Genomic DNA, 21,021 nt, shown 5'->3' on the forward strand with positions numbered 1-21,021 from the left:
TGGCTGTTTACTAGCACTGTTCTTTTTCGCTGCCTATTCTATTTTTGGAGCCAAGCTTGTCAGTAGAAGATCTGTGAATAAACGAATATAATTTTTTTTTCACAAAGAGTTGTTGTCGTCATCGGCTCTAAATAAATCAAATACAATTAATTAAATATACAAACTATATGCCGCCCTCGATCGAGCCGTTTATATTAAAATTCGAAAGAAAAGTCTTCGCATTGGCTATTTCTCAGCATCGCTGAGTTCGATGAAGGATTAATTTTCTCTGATTAAACATCCAGCACTCTTTGCACCAGGCTGATGTTCCGTTGCATTAGCATTAAAACCACAAAGAAATGTTAACATCACTTTTCCACTGACATGGCGTCTGCATCCCAAATGATGTACATTGGGCCAGTGCTTTTTTAGCATGGGCCTCAGGCAGTGACGCGTAAAAATGATGTCCTGGTTAGCTAAAGGTAAGTTCATTTTCCAGGCTTTAATAAGATGTTAGCGATTGATGGATGTGAATAGATCAAGTCAGTAGATAACTGACAAGAAAACTGAGTTCACCAAGTCATTCGCGCTCACGAGACTGACCAACCGAACGGACTAACAGACACGGAGTCTTTCCAAAGTCTAATCTGTGTTGTGATGCATAATCTGTACCACTCAACAGACGCAAGGCAAAAAAGACTCTATAATCTAAAGCTACCTAACACAGCCTAATCAAATCAATTTGATAATTGTCGCTTTGATTGCTACACATGTATTTTCTAAGCAATTTGCAAAATGTTTGTAGAGCCATGCGCGTTCTTCGAATCATTGCACCGAGTTGGAAAAGCTTCCATTAGTTCTTTCATAATATACGCCTGAAACAAGGTAAACTAGGACAGATTAGGTAATCAGTGACTATACAAGTTCAATTTAGAGTTAAAATGTCTGACATTCGATTTCCGATTAATAACTTGGGATTCGATGACTTGTCACTTGGTTGTGTACAGTTTTTGAAAACTATGCCTCTTTACAGTTTCTAGTTTGGTACAGAATGATAATTTAAGGCCGGAAATGTTTAGTGGTGACCATGAATGTGGTGGTTTGAATACACATAAACACTATTACAAGTTTCGGTGAACTGACCCATATTCTCGCTATTAAAAATTACTTTGCTATATTTAGAAGAATAACTGAAACCTTTGATGCTGTTTACATTACTCAAACTCCAATGAATTGAAAATCTTTATCGCGATCTTGAGCTTCAAAGATCTAAAGCCGTCAAAACATTTTCGGCTTCTACTGCATGGGTATATTATTTTATCATGTTTTAGCTACCACAGAACTGATTCTAATACTATACTAGTTTACTTGTACCAAATACTGCATGCAGTGCCGTAACTGCCGAAGTGCGCCACTAAAAAGGCGGCTTTCCTATTCTGAGTCAACAATGTAGTTGCCATAATAAGATGTAAAATTTTCAAGGTCTTCGACAGACTCTCATCGGTTGAATCTTCCACCCTAGAGAATATTTTATTTAGGCTAAACACTGTTGGTTGAATAGAACAGCGATACATAAGGTGAAACCAAAAGCCTATTAATCTGGGTGTCATTTCTTAAAATCATATGTTCGCCCTGAATGAAATGTCGGTGTCAATAAAAAACAAGGTTAAAAAAAGTTACGCTCAATGTCCTTTTGTTTACAGAACTGCTTTCAGAGCCTTAATCACTTTTTCAACTGTCATGATTGCACAAAGAATCGGGAACAAGAAAAAGCATCTTGTACCGAGCTAAGGTCAACCCAGGCTGCGTAACGTAAACATCTTGCTCCATAAAACCAGATAAGTCACTGTCGAGAAACGGGTTTACCTGTCCGTGACAATATTTCTAAAACTTGCGCCATGACTTGTGTTTCGTTGGGTTTCCTCGGCAGATTTCTGCTCTTGACGTTGTTCGCAAGTCAAGCATTAGCCAAACCAGCAACGAGTCAGATGGGTACTAGTGTGAACCAGTCCGGTCTCGCGGAGACAAAGAAATGTAACAACGTGTACTTCTACGAAGCCCCCAACGAGAAGATTGAAAATATGTTGCAAGCAGTGACGAAACAACTCGCTCACATGCAGAAGGACATCGATATTATCAAAGAAAAAAAGAACGCTACGAAAGGTAAATTATACGTTTTTTTGTGTGCTCTCTCTTGGTTTATAAATCCTTTCACATACAGAGGAGCAGAACGACCAACGAGAAAGCGCGGAGTTCGGTCTCAATTAGCTGTTAACATTTCCAGACCCGAAGATTCCTCCATTTTTGTTTTATTAAGTTCACTTAACGTTTGGTATGTGCACCAGTTCTCAGGCACGAAATTCGAGTCAACAGTCAAGTCGAGCAAATTTTTCAGATACTCATTGCGTCGCGCACTGTCTCCAATTTTTTTTTTTTTTTTTTTTTTTACCGTCGTTATACGTTCCAGGTTGATGTTTTAACTGTAATTTTCTTGTTGTTGTTAACCAGCTTCGAAGAACTGTGCTGAGTTGTACAAATCCGGCCAAAGAATCAGCGGTGTTTATACAATCGACCCTGATGGTTCAGGTGCCTTTGATGTTTTCTGTGACCAAGCAACAGACGGTGGTGGGTGGACAGTGTTCCAGAAGAGAATAGACGGCTCCGTTAATTTCTACCGTGGCTGGGCTGACTACAAGAATGGCTTCGGTAATCTGAATGGCGAGTTTTGGCTGGGACTGGACAAGATAAACCGTTTGACGAGAACAAAGAACAGACTTCGAGTAGATCTGGAAGACACGACAGGCAAAACTGCTTACGCCGAGTACGACATGTTTGCAGTTACGAGCGAGAGGACTAAGTACCAGCTCAGCATCGGTACTTACACAGGTAAATAACTTTACATTTTAGTACAAATTGACCTCCGTTTGTTTGTTTTTTGAATGCTAATATTTAATTTTAACCCGCTTTTCCTTTATCTTTCTCCTTGAAAACTATCCTGCGAGAAAAGGGAAGCTCTGTGCCGGAGGGTATTGAAAATAGCAAACGGCTTAACTGTTTTAAATTATCGCCTATGAGAATCTGACATATCTGTATGATCTTTTGGCATTTTGATCATATTCTCATATTCTCATATTTTGTTTCCAGGGACAGCGGGAGATTCGCTTTCTGGTCATCGTGGCTACTCCTTTACCACCAAAGATCAGGATAATGACAGCAGCTCGGGCAGTAACTGCGCTGTGAGCTTCAAAGGAGCCTGGTGGTACACCAGCTGTCATGCTTCCAACCTGAACGGTGTCTATCATCATGGCGCGCACTCATCATATGCTGATGGTGTCAACTGGTATCACTGGAAAGGACATAAGTACTCCGCCAAGAGAGCTGAGATGAAGATCAAACCAGTGAAGTTTTAGAACATTCTGTACCACTTTTCTACTTTGTTTGCTGAAGATAACACATTAGAGCTTGGTTAAGAAATGTTTTAGCGACTCGGTGATTAAAAAATAACAAGAATAATAAGGAAGCGTTGTCATTGATCTGTGAAACATTCGGCTAAACCGTGACTAGACTCCCTTAGGCCACTCTCACCCGGCCCTACCATAACCGTGACTCAACGCCTTCCCTTTAGACTTGAGAAAAGAAAGCAATGAAATATTCAGAACATGTCATAATCACTTAATAATAATAATAATAATCACTTTATTTAAGTGCCGATGTATTTAGCACTAATGTGCTAATCGGGGACACTGTCAATAAATAAACAAATATTTCAAATATAGCATAAACTATTAAGAATCCCAACTGGTTGGAGGCTGACCAGTTGGCTATTTACACAACGCGGTCGAGGAGTTGAACTCGGGACTACCGAGACCAAATCCAGATAGCGGTAGGGCGGAGGATTTGAACCAGGGACCTCCAGATTTCAAATCCAGCGCCCTAAACCACTCGGCCACGCCGCCTTGACTGGAAAAAAACATTTGTTTCCTTCGAACTGATGGACTAGGATATTATTATCACAATTCCCATTAGATCTTTTCAACTGAATCCTAACTTGAGCAAATCTTGCACCCTGATGGTCTCTCGCAGCAGAATGAATAGATTGGGATACAAGAAACTTGCGTGAAGCTTGGTGGTACTGCCAAAGGCGAATCCTTTTGAGCTACATACAACAACGAATCTCAAACACTCCAAACTTTAATTTAACAACGGCACTCGACAAATGAAGTTTCATGAACGAGATAGGCACACCTGATAAAACGGTAAACTGACGTAAAGATGAGACTAGACGAGAAGAGGTTTGAACTGCGAAACAACAAAAAAATGTTAACTTACAAAAGGTACAAATATACTGCTGAAAAGCGACTATAAGCGAAACGCAATGAACATAATAATTCCAAACTTCAATGGCGTTGTCGGCCGCGAAAGGGCAGCTCTGAGTGTTTTCTACACTCTAGATGTGTTCTTGTTGAGACCAACGGTGAAAAGTAAAAAACTGCAGCGTGCATTCGAAAATTTAAAAACTAGAATATTAAACAAAGTATACAGCACACAGAACAGATTCCCAAAGGAACGCCAATGAACCTAGAACAAGAGCTAGGTTCTACACTAAGGTAAACGTTTTGCAAAACCTTTCATTTTGTTGCAGTATGGAAGTTCGGATGAAAACCTTCCCATGCTCTTAAAAAAAGAAATTCGGGATCAAAATATTGTCATCTTCGGGTGAATCTTCCAGAAAACTGTTCACTGTGTGACAAATAGAACGCTTGGGGTATCCCGCATTTAGAAAGCCTCGAAGAGGCCGTTCGTCACTATCAAAATTGGAAGAGATCCACAGCTCTGCGAAGAGAGCCAGTGGGTTCTTTTCCATTTTTTATTTCTAATTTATTTTTTATAGACTCTGTAAGTGGACTTGTCATCATAAATAAAAGCAGTGTCGAAATTAATTGGGGCTTTCCTCGACAGTGAGAAGACCCGAATTGATGAACATTCAAACCCCTCTAACTCTGAACCTTCCCGTAACTTTCACGTGAACCCGTCCGATTCTTTCAGTTGGTTGAAAGCTGTTGTACGGCCCAATATTTTTACAAGAGCAGCATCATTGAAGGACTGATAATCCAAAAATTGAGCCCCAGTTTGAACAAACAAGTTCATTCTTACGTAGCGAAATTGTTCCCATCATGCAGGAAACATAAAATAATTAAACACGTAGCGGACAGCCAGTCACCCTGAACTCGGAAGATCACTTATAACTAGTCAAAAACACATGCATTCTGTTTTTATTTTAAACTTTTAACTTTTTAGCCTTGTAAAAAGCGTTTTTAAATCTTAAGCCAATATTACGAAAAGACGTTATTTATATTTAGATTTTCATTACTTGCTAATATTTCCATTCCTTTTGATGAACGTAAACGTGACGGTCCAACCAGGTTATCCAAATTAATTTTATATTGTGCCCCTCAAAAACGGCGACGATCGAAACCTAGACTTATCCGTATCGAGACTAGTGAGCAAGACTTCGAGAAGTTCAAACTTAGAAAACTTCTTTTCATATAGTTTAGTCTTGACTAAACAACAGAAGCGAGAAATAATTATAAAAGTGCGCTGAAGCTGTAAAAGTAGTCTTCTCCGCAGCCGTTTTTTGGGATGTCACGCAACGCTTCCCCTGACATCCCAAAAAACGGCTGCGGAGGAGACTACTGTAAAAGGGGATTGGTAAGGGCTTATGTATTTAGATTAGGATGTCAAATTGAAACTGAAACGTCCGGTCTCTACGTAGAGACCCTTTTTTTAACGATTCGCCTTATATCTTTGTCTTAATGTTTTAAAAACATTGGGTTAGTCGTTGCTTTACTTAGCCCTGTTATCAACAAAAATGTAGCAAAATCCCCGCGATAGCGTCCCTTTGTTTTGTCATCACGCGTTTTCCATTTACCAGGCTCACACTACTGGTGCGATTGCTGACAAGTTAAAATCGTAAAAGTGAAAACAGACGGGGAGAAAAAAGATCCAATTATAATCTTTATTCAGTAGTTTTCTTGCTTTTGATTGTCAGTCTTTCACGGATGCGGTAGTCTTTGTACGTGTATATATCTAAAAGTTGCCAAGTGCTAAAATGTTCATCACACTATGATCAGCTGTGAAAAACAAGTGCTGAATGTGAATGTTAAGGCAGGTGTTCTGGATTGTAGTACTCTCACGATTGTTTTCATGTCTAAAAGCTATTTAGATTTTTGAGAAAAAATAAGTAAAATAAGCTTCTGAGAATTTTAGCGCATTTCTTGCAAATTGTCAGTCTCCCATGATCATCTTAATTACTGCTAAAACTCTCCAATTAAAACGTCATGATAACACCCGAGTTAGTTCGAATTCACGGTCTCTGAAAATTGTTTTCAGATCTAGTAAATTACTTAATTAGTCAATTGTTAAAACGTGTATGCAAACATTCTCTACTCTGGAAACTAGACACGGCATCCCTGAAAAACAGAACGTTTTGTTTTTATTTATTTCCATATTTGAATCAGTGGTAGTTAGTTAAGATTAAGCCTTAATCAGTTTTAGAAATTTTAACTTTGTTCTGAGAAAATATTTTGCGTGTTCCTGAGAGGAACTACGTTGTTTAAACAAACCCATTCATCTATCGTCTATAGGGCCTGCAGTGCAAATGCTGAGACGGTTGTTTCGGATGATCGGTCTCTCACGATATTGTGCATATCTAAAAGCTGAAAAGTTATATGTAAAAACTTGAAAACGAGACAATTGTGGAAATTGTCACGGAAAGTGCCTTCTGAGCAAACATGATCAGCAACGTAATTTAGAGTTAACGAGTGATCAATTAGATTTTCTTTAGACAAGGTGTCGGTTATTCGATCTGTTGTATGAGCCATTGTATGAAGACATAAAACTAAGGCCGGAAGAGTTCAATTCCTGTCCGCGACTCAATTGCCACGATTGATTTGGTCGACTTCAAAGTTACTCAATGAGTTGTGTCTAGTTGGGTTTTCTCGGAAGTTTCCTCTACTTGGCGTTGTTTGTGACTCGTCAAACTTTAGCTATAAAGCCAACTTTGGTTTGAGTACTAGTGGGAGCTCCGGTCTCGTGAACGGAAAAAATGCAACAACGTGTACTTCTACGAAGCCCCGATCAAGAAGACTGAAAGTATGCTGCAAGAAGTGAAGAAACAACTCGCTCACATGCAAAACGACATCGATTTCCTCGTAGGCAAAAATAATGCTACGAAAGGTAACACGGCCATTTGTGTGCTATCCATTTTTTCTTTCCAATTTTAATTTTTTTTCACTAAGTTAATGACTTCTCAGCTCTGACTTACAAGGGCGTGCCTGGCCAGAGAGAGCTTGCTATCTACATTTATTAATACAGTCGAACCTCCCGTAAGCGACCACCCAAAATGTTAAACCTAGGTGGTCGCTTACCGGAGGTGGTCGCTTACGAGAGCTTAGACCATATTGAGTAAAAAATCTCAGTAGCATGTGAAAACTGTAGAGACTTACCGACCTTGCCCCATGCGCCAATGCCCAACTAAACTCATGTGGCAACTTTTAGAAACCACAAAAATATTTAAGCTTTCCAAAGGTATTTATTCAGAGTATCATGGTTCGCTTCTGATAAACTATACCTACTAATATAAAGCGAACGGAAAAATCTCATGATAGTTCTAACTTGAATCTTTAATGGCAATTGGTCACTTACGGAAGGTTAAAATTAAAAGAAAATTTCAAACTTTTAGCTCTAAAAGTGGTCGAGATCGCTTATGAGAGGTGGTCGCTTACAAGAGGTTCCAAATATAGTGATTTGACTTGGAAACTTTTGGTATTTTGGAAAACTGGTCGCTGAGGAGAGGTGGTCACAACTAGAGGCTCGATTGTATAATTAATGTGATTCTATCGAAAAATACGGAGAGGTAAAAAATTATTTTAAACTTTTTCCTCCTTGATATAACAACAAAAAAACGATAGCATACGAGGCTCAACAAGCTCTTTTGCTCAATAGGAACGGCCGTTATAGCAACTTTACGACCCACGAGGTTTTTTAGTGGGAACCCGAAAAAACTCAGAAAGAGGAACTATGATTTGTGAAAAAAGTCATTGCTTAAGTCAAAATATGGGAGCTGTTCAAATAAAAAGACTGATCTTAACTGGGAATATTTTAATTGAAAGAGTTGAGATTATGAAACTTGCTGTGTGCCCAAATACATAGCATTTTCCAAAGAATTCAAATAAAAATATCCCAAAGTAAAACGTGACGTATTGTATTCAACCATTATACCATTAAAATTTGAAGCCGTTCTCGTTTAGGGAAATAAAAGACCATTTGTTTCCGTATCAAGTTGCGTATGAAGGAAATCTCACTTTGATGTGCACGGATCTGTTCACGTGCTAGCCTGCGGGCAGGCTCACCTTTGAGTCACACGCGCGAGTGGCGAAGAGGGAAGGAGTCTGGTGAAGAGGCCCAAGAAAGTTCTCGTCTCGCGGCTTCACCGCTCGATTTCGCGCTCGCGGCTACGCCGTGCGCGCTTGTGCTCCAACGTGAGCCTGCTCGCAGGCTATTCACGTGCCAATGAAGCGAGAAATCAAGCCTGGTTCTCGCTAGCGACGCAAGCGCAAGCACAAATGCAAGCAATAGGGATGACCTAAGTGAAAAGGAAATTTGACGCGAACACAAGCACAAGCAAAATCATCCGAACCTTCCAAACTGTTTATATAGGCGCGAGGTAATCTGAGTCCAGTCTTTTCATTGGCCAAACACAACCAGGTGTGGTAAATATCCTTGTGCTTGTGATGCCTGACTGGGTATCTCATTTTCACTTGTTACAGCGCAAACGCAAGCATAAGCGCAAGCACAAGAAAATGGAAAATTTTTATCCTTTCCTTTCCTTTCTTGTTTGCTGGGTGATCAAAAAAGAGAGGGAAAAAGAAAATGTTGTTGTTGTTGTTGCTGCTGTTGCTGTTGCTGTTGCTGTTGTTGTTGTTGCGTCAAACATCTAACTACTTCTTTTCCAACCGCAAGCTTCATAATATTATAGTGATTCATCTTATTTCACACCCTATACGTCAGGGAAGTACACTGGACTAAACTAAACCATTCTAATCAACTGTTTCTGAGCGCACTCGCAAAAAATGGATTTACAGGGGCACCGGCCCAACGACGTTTTTTTCTCAAATGGTTAGGTTATCTGGAGTGCTTGATACAATATGCTCTGTAGGTTAATTTCAGGCTGCGCTATAATTTTTTTTTTTCTGTTCGGTCATTCTAGGGGAACTTGGGTCTTCTCCTGAATCTATTAGGTCTTATTTGTCCACTTCTCGAAAACATTGGGTCTCATTGCCTTTCCGAAAATCATAGCTGACCTTTTCTCAGTCACACAAACAACAGTTTTATCAATCCGAAAACAACAGGCATTAAATTTGTCACATCAGCGTGAAAAATGTTAGAGAAATGAAACACGGGACTTATATAACCATTACTTCACCCTTTTTATAGCTTTAGCGCACTTAAATGGTGATTTCTTTTTCTTTTTCGATTTTTACAAAACTGCACCATTATATCTAGCTTTCCATCACTGAAAATATGTCTTTGGGTTTTGACTTTTAAAAGTCATGCTCAGGATTGTGCCCCTTAAAATTATACTGTCAGCACCTGACTCAGCTTGTTACTGAGTTTCAAAATAAGTCAGTACACATTTTGTTTCCAGCTCTTCCAGTATAAACATTCACTATAATAATGCATCATTTCAAAAAACCTCAGCTACATGTGAAGTTATCTTAATGGCACAGGATATCAGCATTCTACAGCCAGACCATTGTGACATACTGCAGTTTATGGGCAATCATTGCTGTCACATCACTGTTCATATTTTGCCTCATAAACATCAACTCTTCAAGACAAGGCTTTATGCCAGATAAAGTTGACTCCAGCCATTTTAAGAGATTATTACACGTAGCAATTGATTCAAGTTTTGGATCTTTGAATATGATATTGAAGGGATATTGGCTTTGAACACTATAAAATACTGATACTAAGATCCATACATTTTTTGGAAAATTTTCAGTGTTTTAAGCCTAACTCAAACCAGAAGTGATTATTTCATCACACTCATGTTCCTTGGTGCACAATTAAACATGCCATGACCTTTCAATATAGAGAGCTGATACTTTTGTAGTTTTATCACAAAGTAAATCACTTATGCTAATGAGGCAAATATTGTGAACAAAGAATCTCATATAAATGTCTAAATTGAAGGTCAATGAAAAATAGTGTCTTCTCTAAATATTTAATCTAGCCTCACTCTTAGACTGATGTATTGTATTCAAAATTCCATGCCAGGACCTCATAACTGGGGATGAAGCAAACGAAATAACTGAATAAAGCTTTCTATTTTACGGCAAAATATCATACTACTTTAACTTTCTTTACACGTGTACTAATACATGTACAAAAGGATATTCAAGTTTTACATTATTTCACTTCCAGTGGTTCCAAGAACGTTTCATTTCACATACACTATGGTATGGATTTTTATGAACATTTTAACTCTATTTCTGTTCGAATTGTTGGATTTTACATTACATGGCATTGTTTATCCTCGCCTTCACCTTTAACATTCGTGTCGTTGTCACTATCACTTCGTTCAATCGTCTTTCCTCTATTGCCAGTTCGAAGGTTCTTGTTTTGACCCTCTTTTAGCCCGTACTTAGCCCTTATTTCGTCACGCTTCTTCTCTCTCTCAGCGTTTCGTTTGTCATGTTCCTTTTGTCGCTTAGCTCTTGCTGCTGCGTTCTCCTCCTCGATTTTTCGGAGCTCTTTCGCCGAAGCGCCTTCTACTTCCTGCGTATCATCTTTGTCATCCAGTCCCAAGCTCTTACCGACAGACGAAAACTTGTTTGTAACCACAGCTTTGGTTATTGAGTTCATATTTTAAAATCCAGTTCTTCACAAAATAAATGATGGTATTCTCTGTGAGGCACCAAGTTTCAAGTTTCGGGAAACGCTTTCTATCGAATGATCGCCATGTTTAGCCTTAGTAACCATACCTTCTGAGCCGTGTATTAGGCACAGGAAGTGAGGAAGTGTTTAAACTCTGAAACTTTCAGGAATTTAGTGTTCATTCCTTTACGAAACTCTGCTCTGTTTTCGAGCCAAAAGTTACAGAAACTATGGCCTGAGCTGTGGTGAGTTGCTTTTGTTAATGTTACCATATTTTCACGAAGTATTTTACCAAAGACACCGAGTAGTATTTTGCTAGGCGTACATGAACATGGAGGCAAGCAGGCCTCGCTTTAATAAACATTTTCAATAAGCTTATATCATAAAACTTAAACTTAAGCTTGCTTTACAGTTTTGTGAAGCTAATCTATATGCTTACTGAGGTTAGGATTTGTCACCGTTTTGATTTTACTTGGTGATCTAACTTAAATTTACTGTGTAACGGAGAATGTACATGCATGCATATTTACCCTGATCTAATGCGACACTTTCGATTTGACAGTGATTACATTGTACGTATTCAATTTACATGTATTTCGTCGGGGATCTGGGGTTGTAGCTGGACGCTTGGTACAGTACACATTACTGTATGCAGGACTGAAATTCCAGAAATACATATGTGGTTTCTCTATCAGTATATTGTTCTGTATGGCTTCATCGTTTCCAAGCCATCTAATACCAATTTTTGTATCTGCCATTTCGATTGATCATGGAGAAGGTGCACTATGGTGCAATATCCGGGTACAATATCCGTAAATTTTCATTTCAGAAATTAATTTTCCTTCAGAAAAAAACATTCAGTTATTATTGAAATAAGTAATCCATTTTGAGTGATGGAAATTTATTTCATGTTGTTTTAAAACTGTTCGGTTGTAATCTTTTTTTTTTTTGTAAGATCTAGTGCTTATTGTATGGTTGGTACTGTGTTGCAATGTGTGAAAACTATGAAGAGCCTTCTGAAATCAGAATAACGCAAGCTGATGGGCATAGGACCACTGCAGAATTAGACAGCTCTTTATTCAATGGAGAAAGCCCTGTTCAAATCAGTGAACGTACACGAGCTCTACATTGTGATGCTTGGGAGAAATTTTTTGATAAAGATGGTAGAGTGGTGAATGAGTCAGCTCTTAGGAAAGCAGTGTTCAAAGGTAATTTCTGTCAAATAACTAGTCCATGTGTGTACGTGTATATAACATTTATCACCAGTTAATACAAAGTATCTTTAGAACATCTTTATTGTATTTTTATTTTGTATATTTCTAAATATGAGTTTAAAGCCTGATCCAAGGCCGCCAGATCACAAACCAGAGTCTTAAAATTAGATGACTGTATATATACATGTATGCAAGTGTTGTGGTTCAATATTTTACCCTCGATATAATTTGGTATTTCCTTTGTTCTGGTAAACACCTGATACATTCTAATGTACTGGTGCAGTACATGAAACAAAGGAAGATACCAAATAGTTTGTTTGTTGCTTTATTTATTAATATTTAATTTTTATATTACCGGTAATTAATTAATTGACTGATTAATTGATCGATCGATCGATTGATTGATTGATTGATTGATTGATTGATTGATTAATTGGCTGATTGGCAAATGATTGATTGATTTAGTAATTTATTCATCTTTGGAATTCATCTATGGAATTACATGTACCTACAATAAGAATCTCTCCTAGTTAATCCACATGTAGTTGGTGCCTATGACAAACAGTCTTAATAAAAGAATCTTCACATGATAAATGGAACACATTAGCACATTAGGTAATTACCTAAGGAATGTTTCAAGGCTATCTCCGATTTTTTTTCTTAGGTTATTTTTTAGAACATTTTCAATTCGATATCCAATTTTTATGAGAACGCTATTACATTTTTAAGCTTTTTAATTTTTTAAACATTTCAGCATATCTTTTAAAGTAGTTAGTTTTTTATAGATATATACTATTTATACATGCTCTTTTTATTTTACGTTATACAGGGCCCCTGTTGATACCAGTCCTGCGACTGAAGGGGTCACCCTGTTTAAATATCAATTATTATTATTATTATTATTATTATTATTATTATTATTATTATTATTATTATTATTAGGTAAGTCATTGAGCATTTTGTTAGAGTTTTTTATTCTCCCTGAATTAAGTATTATTTTTTTATACATAAATTAGGTGGCATTGATTGCAAGATAAGAAGGGAGGTTTGGAGCTTTATCTTTGGATTGTATCCATTCTCATCAACCAGGAGGTAAAGTGGAAATTGCTGATGTGCAATTTTCATTGTGCATAAGTCTATAGGCAATTCAAGTTACCTTCTCTGTACTTTTTAAATTACATGTATGTGCCTGTGAAGCAGTTGTCAGCATGGAGAGGCTGACTGCCATCCTTTCATCCTCTTAACACTTTCCGAGCTTCACAACTGGCTACATGTGCATGCCTGTTTGTGTTGTGCATGTGCATATCGAGACTGTCCACCACAGACAAGTTCCATGTGTACAACTAGAGGACAGTTTGGGTGACAAATATAAGATGGTAACATATAGAGAGATTGGTCAGGACCTTTTCAGTGGAGAACATCTTGTGGAATGATTATTAATTCGTAATCTCTTCAGGATTTTGTCAATTAATGCCATTGATTATTTTACCGAATTTCAAAGACTTGCTCCCCTGAGAACTGTTGAACTGTGAATGTTACAGACAGCACATTTTTTTCTCTTGATGTCTGCAGGGAAAGAGAAGCTTTAGCTGCTGAAAACATTGCTCGATATCAGGCCTTGAAAATGAAGTGGAAAGAACTTATGAGAACATACCAGCCTCCTCCTGAACCAGATGTGCCTGAATCAGTACCCTTATATCTGAGAGAGTGTCAGAATTTCCACATCAATAATGATCCAACAGCAAGTGTAGAGAACAGGCTGTGTGGTGCAGCAGTAGAAGAGGTGGATTTATCATCACACATGGGTGATGAGCAGCTGGTGTTTCTTAATATAACAGCAAAGGTTTGTTTGCATAAGAGACCTATTTGAAATGCACAAATTATATACAATCAACCACAAATCAATGGCCACTCAAAGCTTATGTTACCAGAATTCCTGTTCAGAAGGAGGTGTTATTGAGAAACAATATAATTCTTATTACTAACTGAATCAATTTATTCATTATACAACTACCTGTAGCCTCCTACGAAGACACTCTTTGGGCTCATCATGCAAAGATTGTGCGATGAGCCAAAAGATCGTCTGCATAGGAAGGCTATTTCAGTCTACAACCAACCACATGTTTACTTTGCATATATGTATACATGTTGATTTCCATGTTCATGTGTACATGTTTGTTTATGTTTGTTTAGCTTCATGCAGAAAGACAACCTGTGGACATTAAGAAATTGCATTCATCAATCCGAGTAATAGATAAAGATGTACCAAGAACAGACAGAGGTCACGTTTACTTTCAGTAGGTCTAATGCAGTTTTCATGTACTGCAGTTATTATTTAAAAGTCTTTGATCAAAGCAAGTGACTGTAGTCTCTTCACAGCCATTTCTTGGGTCAACCCAAAACCTTCCTCCCACTGGCAGCTGCTTTGGGTGGCTGGTAACAGTTTCCAGCATTCTCCAGCAGTTACACTTTGACAGGTCAATACTACCACACTCTACCCAGTAATGTTACTGACAATATTAGTATCGCATAAATGCCCAATCATCCGTGAACAATTTGTGGTCAGTTATTCATGACATAATATATCAACTACTGTAGCACTGATACAACCTGTTAATAAAAACACCTGTAAATTTCAGCTTTAAGTGCTTAAGACGGTTTCCGCTCAAAGTTCGAGCAATAAGTGCAAAAATTATTTACTAAAAATCTACTCACAGCACAGTAACGTTTTGAATACTAGTCTAGTTAAAACATCTCACTTCAATTAATTTCACTAAGTGACCCCACAATTAAATTCTGAAGCATTCTCAAAAAAGTTAATGTCAAACCTTGTAAGAATGCTTAATGTGTGTGTTAAATATTGTCTTTTCAACTAACACGAAACATCCGTTTTAACTGAAATATGAATAACTTCAAGTTCGATTTCTCTCATGGGGTCAGCTTGATAGCTTAAGTCTCAATAAGTTCTTTGTACCTTTATTCAAAAAATTACCATGCAATGAGTTTTTTTTGGTAACTTTACTTTTGCCATTATTGCTCTAAAGTTCTGCAGAAATCGTCTTAATTATTTAAAAACGGCCCAGTGAAACCCATGTTTTATCATCAGAGCAGCGGTAAATTTTTGAAAAGTTTGAAATGTCCCTGAATCCTACCTACACTGAGAATTCTTTTAAACTCATGACCGTGGTTGACCTAATTTTCAAACACCTCAAAATTAATCAAAAATACTCATGTCTTATTTTCAACTCTCTTCATGGTGTTTGGGAATGTGGTCAAACATGGATCAGTCATGTTAAATATATATTACATCAAACCACGTCACATTCGGTCACTGGGGTCCCAAGAGGCTGATCTTGATCATCTTAATCTCCCTGGGGAGATTGTGAATTTAGTCACCTTAGCTAGGTGATGCACAGTCCTTTAAGGTATTCTTAAGGTTGTCCGATAGAGAACTTCATTTTTTAGGGGGAAGGGCATTTGACAAAAGGGTGGTGTAACAAATTTCCTAGGTACATGTATACAATTTGTACAACAAAGATATGGTTACATGTTTGTATGTCTTATTCTCCTTTTAGGGGAAAGGGAAATCAAAATCTTCTTGTTTTGCGGGATATATTAATCACATACAGTGCTTATCATCAAGGTATTGTGCAAGTCACATTAATTACTGATCTTCCAAAAAGGTATTCTTTAAGGTGGCCAAATACAGTTTTATCATGCTCATGCTAACACTATTCAGCACAATGGAATTACTGAAGGTTGCATGCAAATGATGAAGAAAATGCAATGATTAGATTTTACAAGGGGAAATTAGCTAAATGAAGCACATAAAAAGTTTAAAAGATGTGGTAAGAACATCAGTGATACACTCAGCTGTCGCCTTGTGTGCCACAGTTTTGTTCTTATGTCATTTTGATACTGAACAGATGCACTGCAACATGGAATCTATTTGTTAAATACATGTAAGGCATGCCTGGTAATTTAGTGGCTTTAAAAAGTGTACACAGCATTCTGTGGACATTTTATGAATGACAATTAAACAGGGACTAACTCTTTTTTTTTTTTTCCCAGATGTAGGATACGTTCAAGGAATGAATGATCTCTTGAGTAGATTTTTAATTGTGCTTGGGTGTGAAAGCCAAGCTTATTGGTGTTTTGCTAATTACATGGAAACTGTCAAGAGTGACTTTTTAGATGATGGAATGCTCACCAAAATTAGTAAGTGACTTAGTTCAACATGCGCAGTCTCTGTTTTTGGTATATTATATTACAATAAATTCTTACTGCTGTAGATACATCATGCACCTGTACATGTAGTAGTTTTTAAACACTTTTTGTGTAAATGACCAATCAGTTGACACTGAATTTGATGTGGAGTGCTGTAGTAACTTTTAACCCCTACAATATATACCTGCAACAGGCTGTAATGGCTAATTCTGCAATTTTTTATGGAAATTTTTATGGAAATTTTTCAATCCCCTCAAAGCACTCTATTTTTTGTAGGCTTTTTTTTTGTATCTCATGAACTTGTGATAATTGCCCAAATGAGAATTCTCAATTACTCACTACACGTATCTGTAGATCTTACATGTAAATGATCTCGTTCTGATTGCACTTGTCAGCTACACCAGCAATACTGATGATTTCTCTGCAGCTGTCTTAAGTCTGCCGTGCGAATTTGCTCTTTTGTCCATCACAGTTTCCAAAAGGCATGCGGATTTTAACAAAATAATTATTATTATTTAGTAAATTCGTTTTTGTTTTGCCCTCAGAACATGTCAGGTTGTTGCTTAAGAAAATGGATGAACAGCTGTACAATCATTTTGAAGCTCATGGGATGGGAGATATGCTGTTTATTCACAGGTAAGTCTTTCAGTATTAAAGTCAGCTGCCTGGATAATACATGTAGGAAGGTTACATAAAGTGGGCAAATGGAGAAATCACATCACTTCGACTGCAAAGTAAACTTCTCAGGAGGAACAAAACTGTTTGTTGATGTAAAAGAAATAATCTCCGCAGAAGTCCGAACAGGAAAGCAAGCTTCAAGAGGAAAACGTTTTCTTTTGGGAGAAACCATGGAATGTACAGTTGAATCTGTCTTATTGCCTCCGGTTCGGGACAAAATTAACTGGTAACTGTACAAAAAATAAGAATAAATTCTGGCTGTATTTTCATCGCTCGTTCCTAGAGGAGTTTTGTCAGGGGCGTTTTGGACGAAAATCCTGGTCGTTGTACAGAGGTGGCCCCGCCCACGTTGAGTTTTTCTACTGTATAGTAATTGTACATGTAACTGGTGGAGAATTTTTCCTCAGGATCTGTTTAAAAATGGTGTAAGAGTTCTTGTTCCTCTGACTGATCGTTTTGTTTGTTATTGTTGTGTTTTTGTTTGGTAGGTGGCTTGTATTAACTTTCAAGAGAGAGTTTTCATTTGCAGACGCGTTGACAATGTTTGAAATTATCAGTAGCCAACACCTCGAATTGTCCTCGATGGAGGCCGAAAGAGAGCGAGAGCGGCAGAGGGCTAGAGAATTGGAAAGAGATGGTAAGAGAATAGATGACAGGGAAGCTCTGAATTTTGTCTTTTTAATCCCGTCTGAGAAGCCTCGAGCCGAGACTTCTTGGCATGCAGTAATTCCTCGTCAATGTCATCAAGTTATGCATAGAGGTGATTATAGTGAAGGAATTTATAGATACAGTATCTCGTCTAGTGCCGCAACTACATGTACATGTATTTTCTGAGACTACCAATATTAGGATTGAAATAAGTACATGTACCTTGCAAGCTGGTATGACCGAGCTCACAGTATTTGTGATAGGAGTTGCTGAGTGTAGCCTACACTGTACATGTATGTTAAGATTATACAGTGCGCGTAAGTACTTGGTAAATGAGAGATTCTTAACGCGCGACCTTATACAAACATGAGAGAAAGATTTGGAGCATATCAAAATTAAACTTTCGAATTCGTTAAGTACTTTCTGTTTCTCTTACGAAGCAAAACCAGCAAAATGCGGTTATGCGATGTCGTAGCCAGGTATTAAGGATAAATCACTCCTGACCTCGTTAATAGTTATCCTCGTGAAGTGTTTCTAATTGTTGTTACGTACGTAAAGAAACCTTAACTCCCCAAAAAATTCTATCAGAGATAGTACTGGGACCCTTTATGAGAATTTCCAAATGTGTCTTAAGTGAGCTACTTCTTTTCCACTCGTATTTATCGATTTAAACCCTTTTTTTTGTTTAATTACAGGAGGCGAATTTCATGTTCAAGTTGTGGATATGAACACGAACTATTCATTCGAGGTGTTTGTGTGCCTGGCTGTTTTAAAGGAATACAGAAAGAAATTATTGAATTGTTTGGAGGTTTCATCGGTGTACAATGCTATCCACAGGTGAGAATAGTACCTTAACTGACAGCAAAGGTCCAGCAGTAAAATCCTCCATCAATCAATTCAAGCGACTATATTAGTTGGTTATCTTTGGCAGCTCGACTACGAACTTGAAGTTTTCATCGGTTGATAGCTGGAAAAGGTCGAGATCTTGTGAACTCAACTGGAAGCTTGCAAGTGATAAATCTCTTGTTCCTAAAGTGAGGGGCTAATAGCCCACGTCTGATATATTATTGAAATTCTAACATGGCACCGAGATGTTCTTTCAAACGTCTTCATTTGGCTTTTCCTATGGGAATTACCAGACAGAAATTTGAGGAAATTTGCAATTTCGGGAAGAAATCCCTTGGTCATGTTTAAATTTTAATATATCGATCTTAGGCTATAGGAGTGGGAGCATACTTGAGAAGGGAGGACGGGTGAAGTTTAGACAAACGATTTACGGTACAAGAATGAATGAACTTTAATTAAGTGTCTGAGTATTTAACTTAAATAACTAATTGTAGACACTCAAATACTAAAATAAAAATAATAATGATAAAATTAATTAATTAAATGTATAAGCGATATAAATTTGTACACATATAGCCTGCCAGCAGGCTCGCATTTGGGATCAGCGAAGAGCGAATTCAAACGCGAAGCGATCCAGCGGGAAGGTGTCTGATGCTTCGCCGCTCGAGCTCAAATCCCCAAACGGGAGCCTGCTCAAAGGCTAGTACACATATGCTAAAATTGCTCTAAGGTAACAATGTAAAACGTAAAACTTATTAATGTGCTCACAATCATAATAAAAAGTATTGTACATGGTTCTTGGTAACAAGGTACTTCTGTGTATTCTCCTCTGTTCACTCTCCTTGGTTCTTACTTAAGGGTGTCATTTTTCTCTTCTTGCAGTTTGTCCATGCAAATGGACTTGAACATCATCCTGATGAGCGCAGAAGAGTTATTCTTCAAATATTGCCGAAAATCTGTTATAGACTGTTTTCAAGTGGTTGACATGGAAACGGTATCTTAATATCAACAAACAAGCTTGATAGCTATCTATGAAAAGAAATGATGGGCGTTTATCATCACCTATTGCTGACTTTCCCCCTAGAAAAAGTATCTATTTTGTTTTGAATTTCCATCAAAATGCAAGGGTTTTTTAACACATACTGGGTTAATGTAAATATAGATTTTTGTACATTCAGATGCAAAGTTTTATTTGGTGAAATAATAATATTAAGAAGTTTCTTTTTCTATATTGCCGTGCACTTAAATGAAAATACGAAATTGCAATACATACATGTAAGAGGACAATGTTTGGTACATCAATGTTGAAAATTTAATTTAAAGCGAATTACAGTTTTGGAATGAACCAAATTTCTTGTCGGATAGACATGTGTAAAACCCTGTTAAAGTAAGGCCCAGGTGAAACGTCGAACTTAATTCGAATTTAGATCGACCAACACATTCTGTTGGTCCATCTAAATTCAGTAGGACGTATTCGGTTGAGTCAAGCGTCGAACTTATCATGAGCTTAATTCGCTCAGTTTAGTTCTTCTCGTGTGAAGTTCGACGTTTGGCCCGGCCCTAATAGGTTTTAAAAATACTTGTTTACCATATTTTTTCTTCTGCGTAAGTAAGGTTTCTTAGAACTGACTACAGTGGATCAAACTTTATCGTGTAAAGTTGCCACACAGGAGTATTTTGTGCTCATATGCATTTAATATTTAAATTTTGAGTTAAAACGTGGGTTGTCCCTTGTCAACTCTACGGGAAAATAACGGAAAGGAAAATTGAGTTAGACTTGACAGTGTACAGCTCCCTGTTTTTGGTCTTAAAACTGTACCATAGCCAAATTTTTGGATCATGATATAGTTGTATAAGAAAATCTAAGTAGATGAAATAAATCCAATAAAACAAGCAATTTGATGACTTGGTACTGTTTATTGCAAAGTAGCCGCAAGACAACGAAAACTACACGCAGTGCATGTAAGCTTAAAAGGTACATCTACAGTCTTGTAGGCTATGTGCCGGAGCGTTGTTAAAAGACGCACAGAAGCAGCTCCTATTGGAGAAGATTTAGGCGTCCGCAAAAGGTTCGGTCGATTGGATTTCACATCTAGAATTCAAATTTTGTAAGACAAGGCTTGGAAGTCGTGTGGCGAGAGACAATGACATAGACTCTGCCGTAGCGAGGTATGTTGGAGTGAAGATGGCTGGATCTTCCCAAGATCCTTTTTTTCAGTTGTTACATATACATGGACGGAGACGGAGTAGAGGTACATAAATACGCAAAAAAGTGGAATATCAGCGAATCACAGCGTAGGATTTGTCTTCTCTGGACGGTTCTTGCAGCTCAGCGGTATAATAAGATGGGGTTCATAAACTATGCTGTCTTCAGAATAAGTTTTCCTATGAGAGCGTGGGAGACTTACAGGAGTGGGAAGAAAGAGAGGATTATTACTTGGAATACAGTCGAACCTTCGGTTCCGCCCACCTCTCCTCAGCTAACAGTTTT

At 37.8% G+C, this 21,021-nt stretch overlaps 3 protein-coding genes across 3 annotated transcripts; 2 read left to right on the forward strand and 1 right to left on the reverse strand.

Annotated features, from left to right (window-relative positions):
* The first annotated feature begins 1,787 nt into the window (after positions 1 to 1,787).
* LOC110053549 (fibrinogen C domain-containing protein 1-like) lies at positions 1,788 to 3,495 on the forward strand. The gene is made up of 3 exons (XM_020759796.2): positions 1,788 to 2,142; positions 2,488 to 2,865; positions 3,124 to 3,495. The coding sequence occupies exons 1-3, from the start codon at positions 1,878 to 1,880 to the stop codon at positions 3,387 to 3,389; spliced, it is 909 nt and encodes a 302-aa protein (XP_020615455.2). The 5' UTR covers positions 1,788 to 1,877; the 3' UTR covers positions 3,390 to 3,495.
* Positions 3,496 to 9,465: 5,970 nt separating this feature from the next.
* Positions 9,466 to 10,905, reverse strand: LOC110053562 (uncharacterized). Its single transcript, XM_020759807.2, has one exon. The coding sequence runs from the start codon at positions 10,903 to 10,905 to the stop codon at positions 10,552 to 10,554; it is 354 nt and encodes a 117-aa protein (XP_020615466.1). The 3' UTR covers positions 9,466 to 10,551.
* Positions 10,906 to 11,024: 119 nt separating this feature from the next.
* Positions 11,025 to 20,432, forward strand: LOC110053548 (TBC1 domain family member 15-like). Its single transcript, XM_020759793.2, has 11 exons — positions 11,025 to 11,162; positions 11,873 to 12,125; positions 13,148 to 13,223; positions 13,704 to 13,974; positions 14,325 to 14,428; positions 15,707 to 15,774; positions 16,203 to 16,349; positions 16,904 to 16,994; positions 17,525 to 17,673; positions 18,380 to 18,521; positions 19,413 to 20,432. The coding sequence occupies exons 2-11, from the start codon at positions 11,909 to 11,911 to the stop codon at positions 19,531 to 19,533; spliced, it is 1,386 nt and encodes a 461-aa protein (XP_020615452.2). The 5' UTR covers positions 11,025 to 11,162; positions 11,873 to 11,908; the 3' UTR covers positions 19,534 to 20,432.
* The last annotated feature ends 589 nt before the right edge of the window (positions 20,433 to 21,021 follow it).

Source organism: Orbicella faveolata, unplaced genomic scaffold (genome assembly GCF_042242905.1).
Source record: "Orbicella faveolata isolate gen_17 unplaced genomic scaffold, um_ofav_v1 contig_1, whole genome shotgun sequence".
In the NCBI taxonomy this organism is placed as follows: domain Eukaryota; kingdom Metazoa; phylum Cnidaria; class Anthozoa; order Scleractinia; family Merulinidae; genus Orbicella; species Orbicella faveolata.

What these genes read in the sequence shown, in the direction of transcription:
- LOC110053549 (XM_020759796.2), top strand. Translation starts at nt 1,878, where the DNA reads ATGACTTGTGTTTCGTTGGGTTTCCTCGGCAGATTTCTGCTCTTGACG. An exon ending in AAAAAAGAACGCTACGAAAG is followed by an intron (nt 2,143 to 2,487) that starts GTAAATTATACG and finishes GTTGTTAACCAG; the next exon opens with CTTCGAAGAACTGTGCTGAG. An exon ending in CAGCATCGGTACTTACACAG is followed by an intron (nt 2,866 to 3,123) that starts GTAAATAACTTT and finishes TTTTGTTTCCAG; the next exon opens with GGACAGCGGGAGATTCGCTT.
- LOC110053562 (XM_020759807.2), bottom strand. Translation starts at nt 10,905, where the DNA reads ATGAACTCAATAACCAAAGCTGTGGTTACAAACAAGTTTTCGTCTGTC.
- LOC110053548 (XM_020759793.2), top strand. Translation starts at nt 11,909, where the DNA reads ATGTGTGAAAACTATGAAGAGCCTTCTGAAATCAGAATAACGCAAGCT. An exon ending in TAGGAAAGCAGTGTTCAAAG is followed by an intron (nt 12,126 to 13,147) that starts GTAATTTCTGTC and finishes TACATAAATTAG; the next exon opens with GTGGCATTGATTGCAAGATA. An exon ending in GATATGCTGTTTATTCACAG is followed by an intron (nt 16,995 to 17,524) that starts GTAAGTCTTTCA and finishes TTTGTTTGGTAG; the next exon opens with GTGGCTTGTATTAACTTTCA.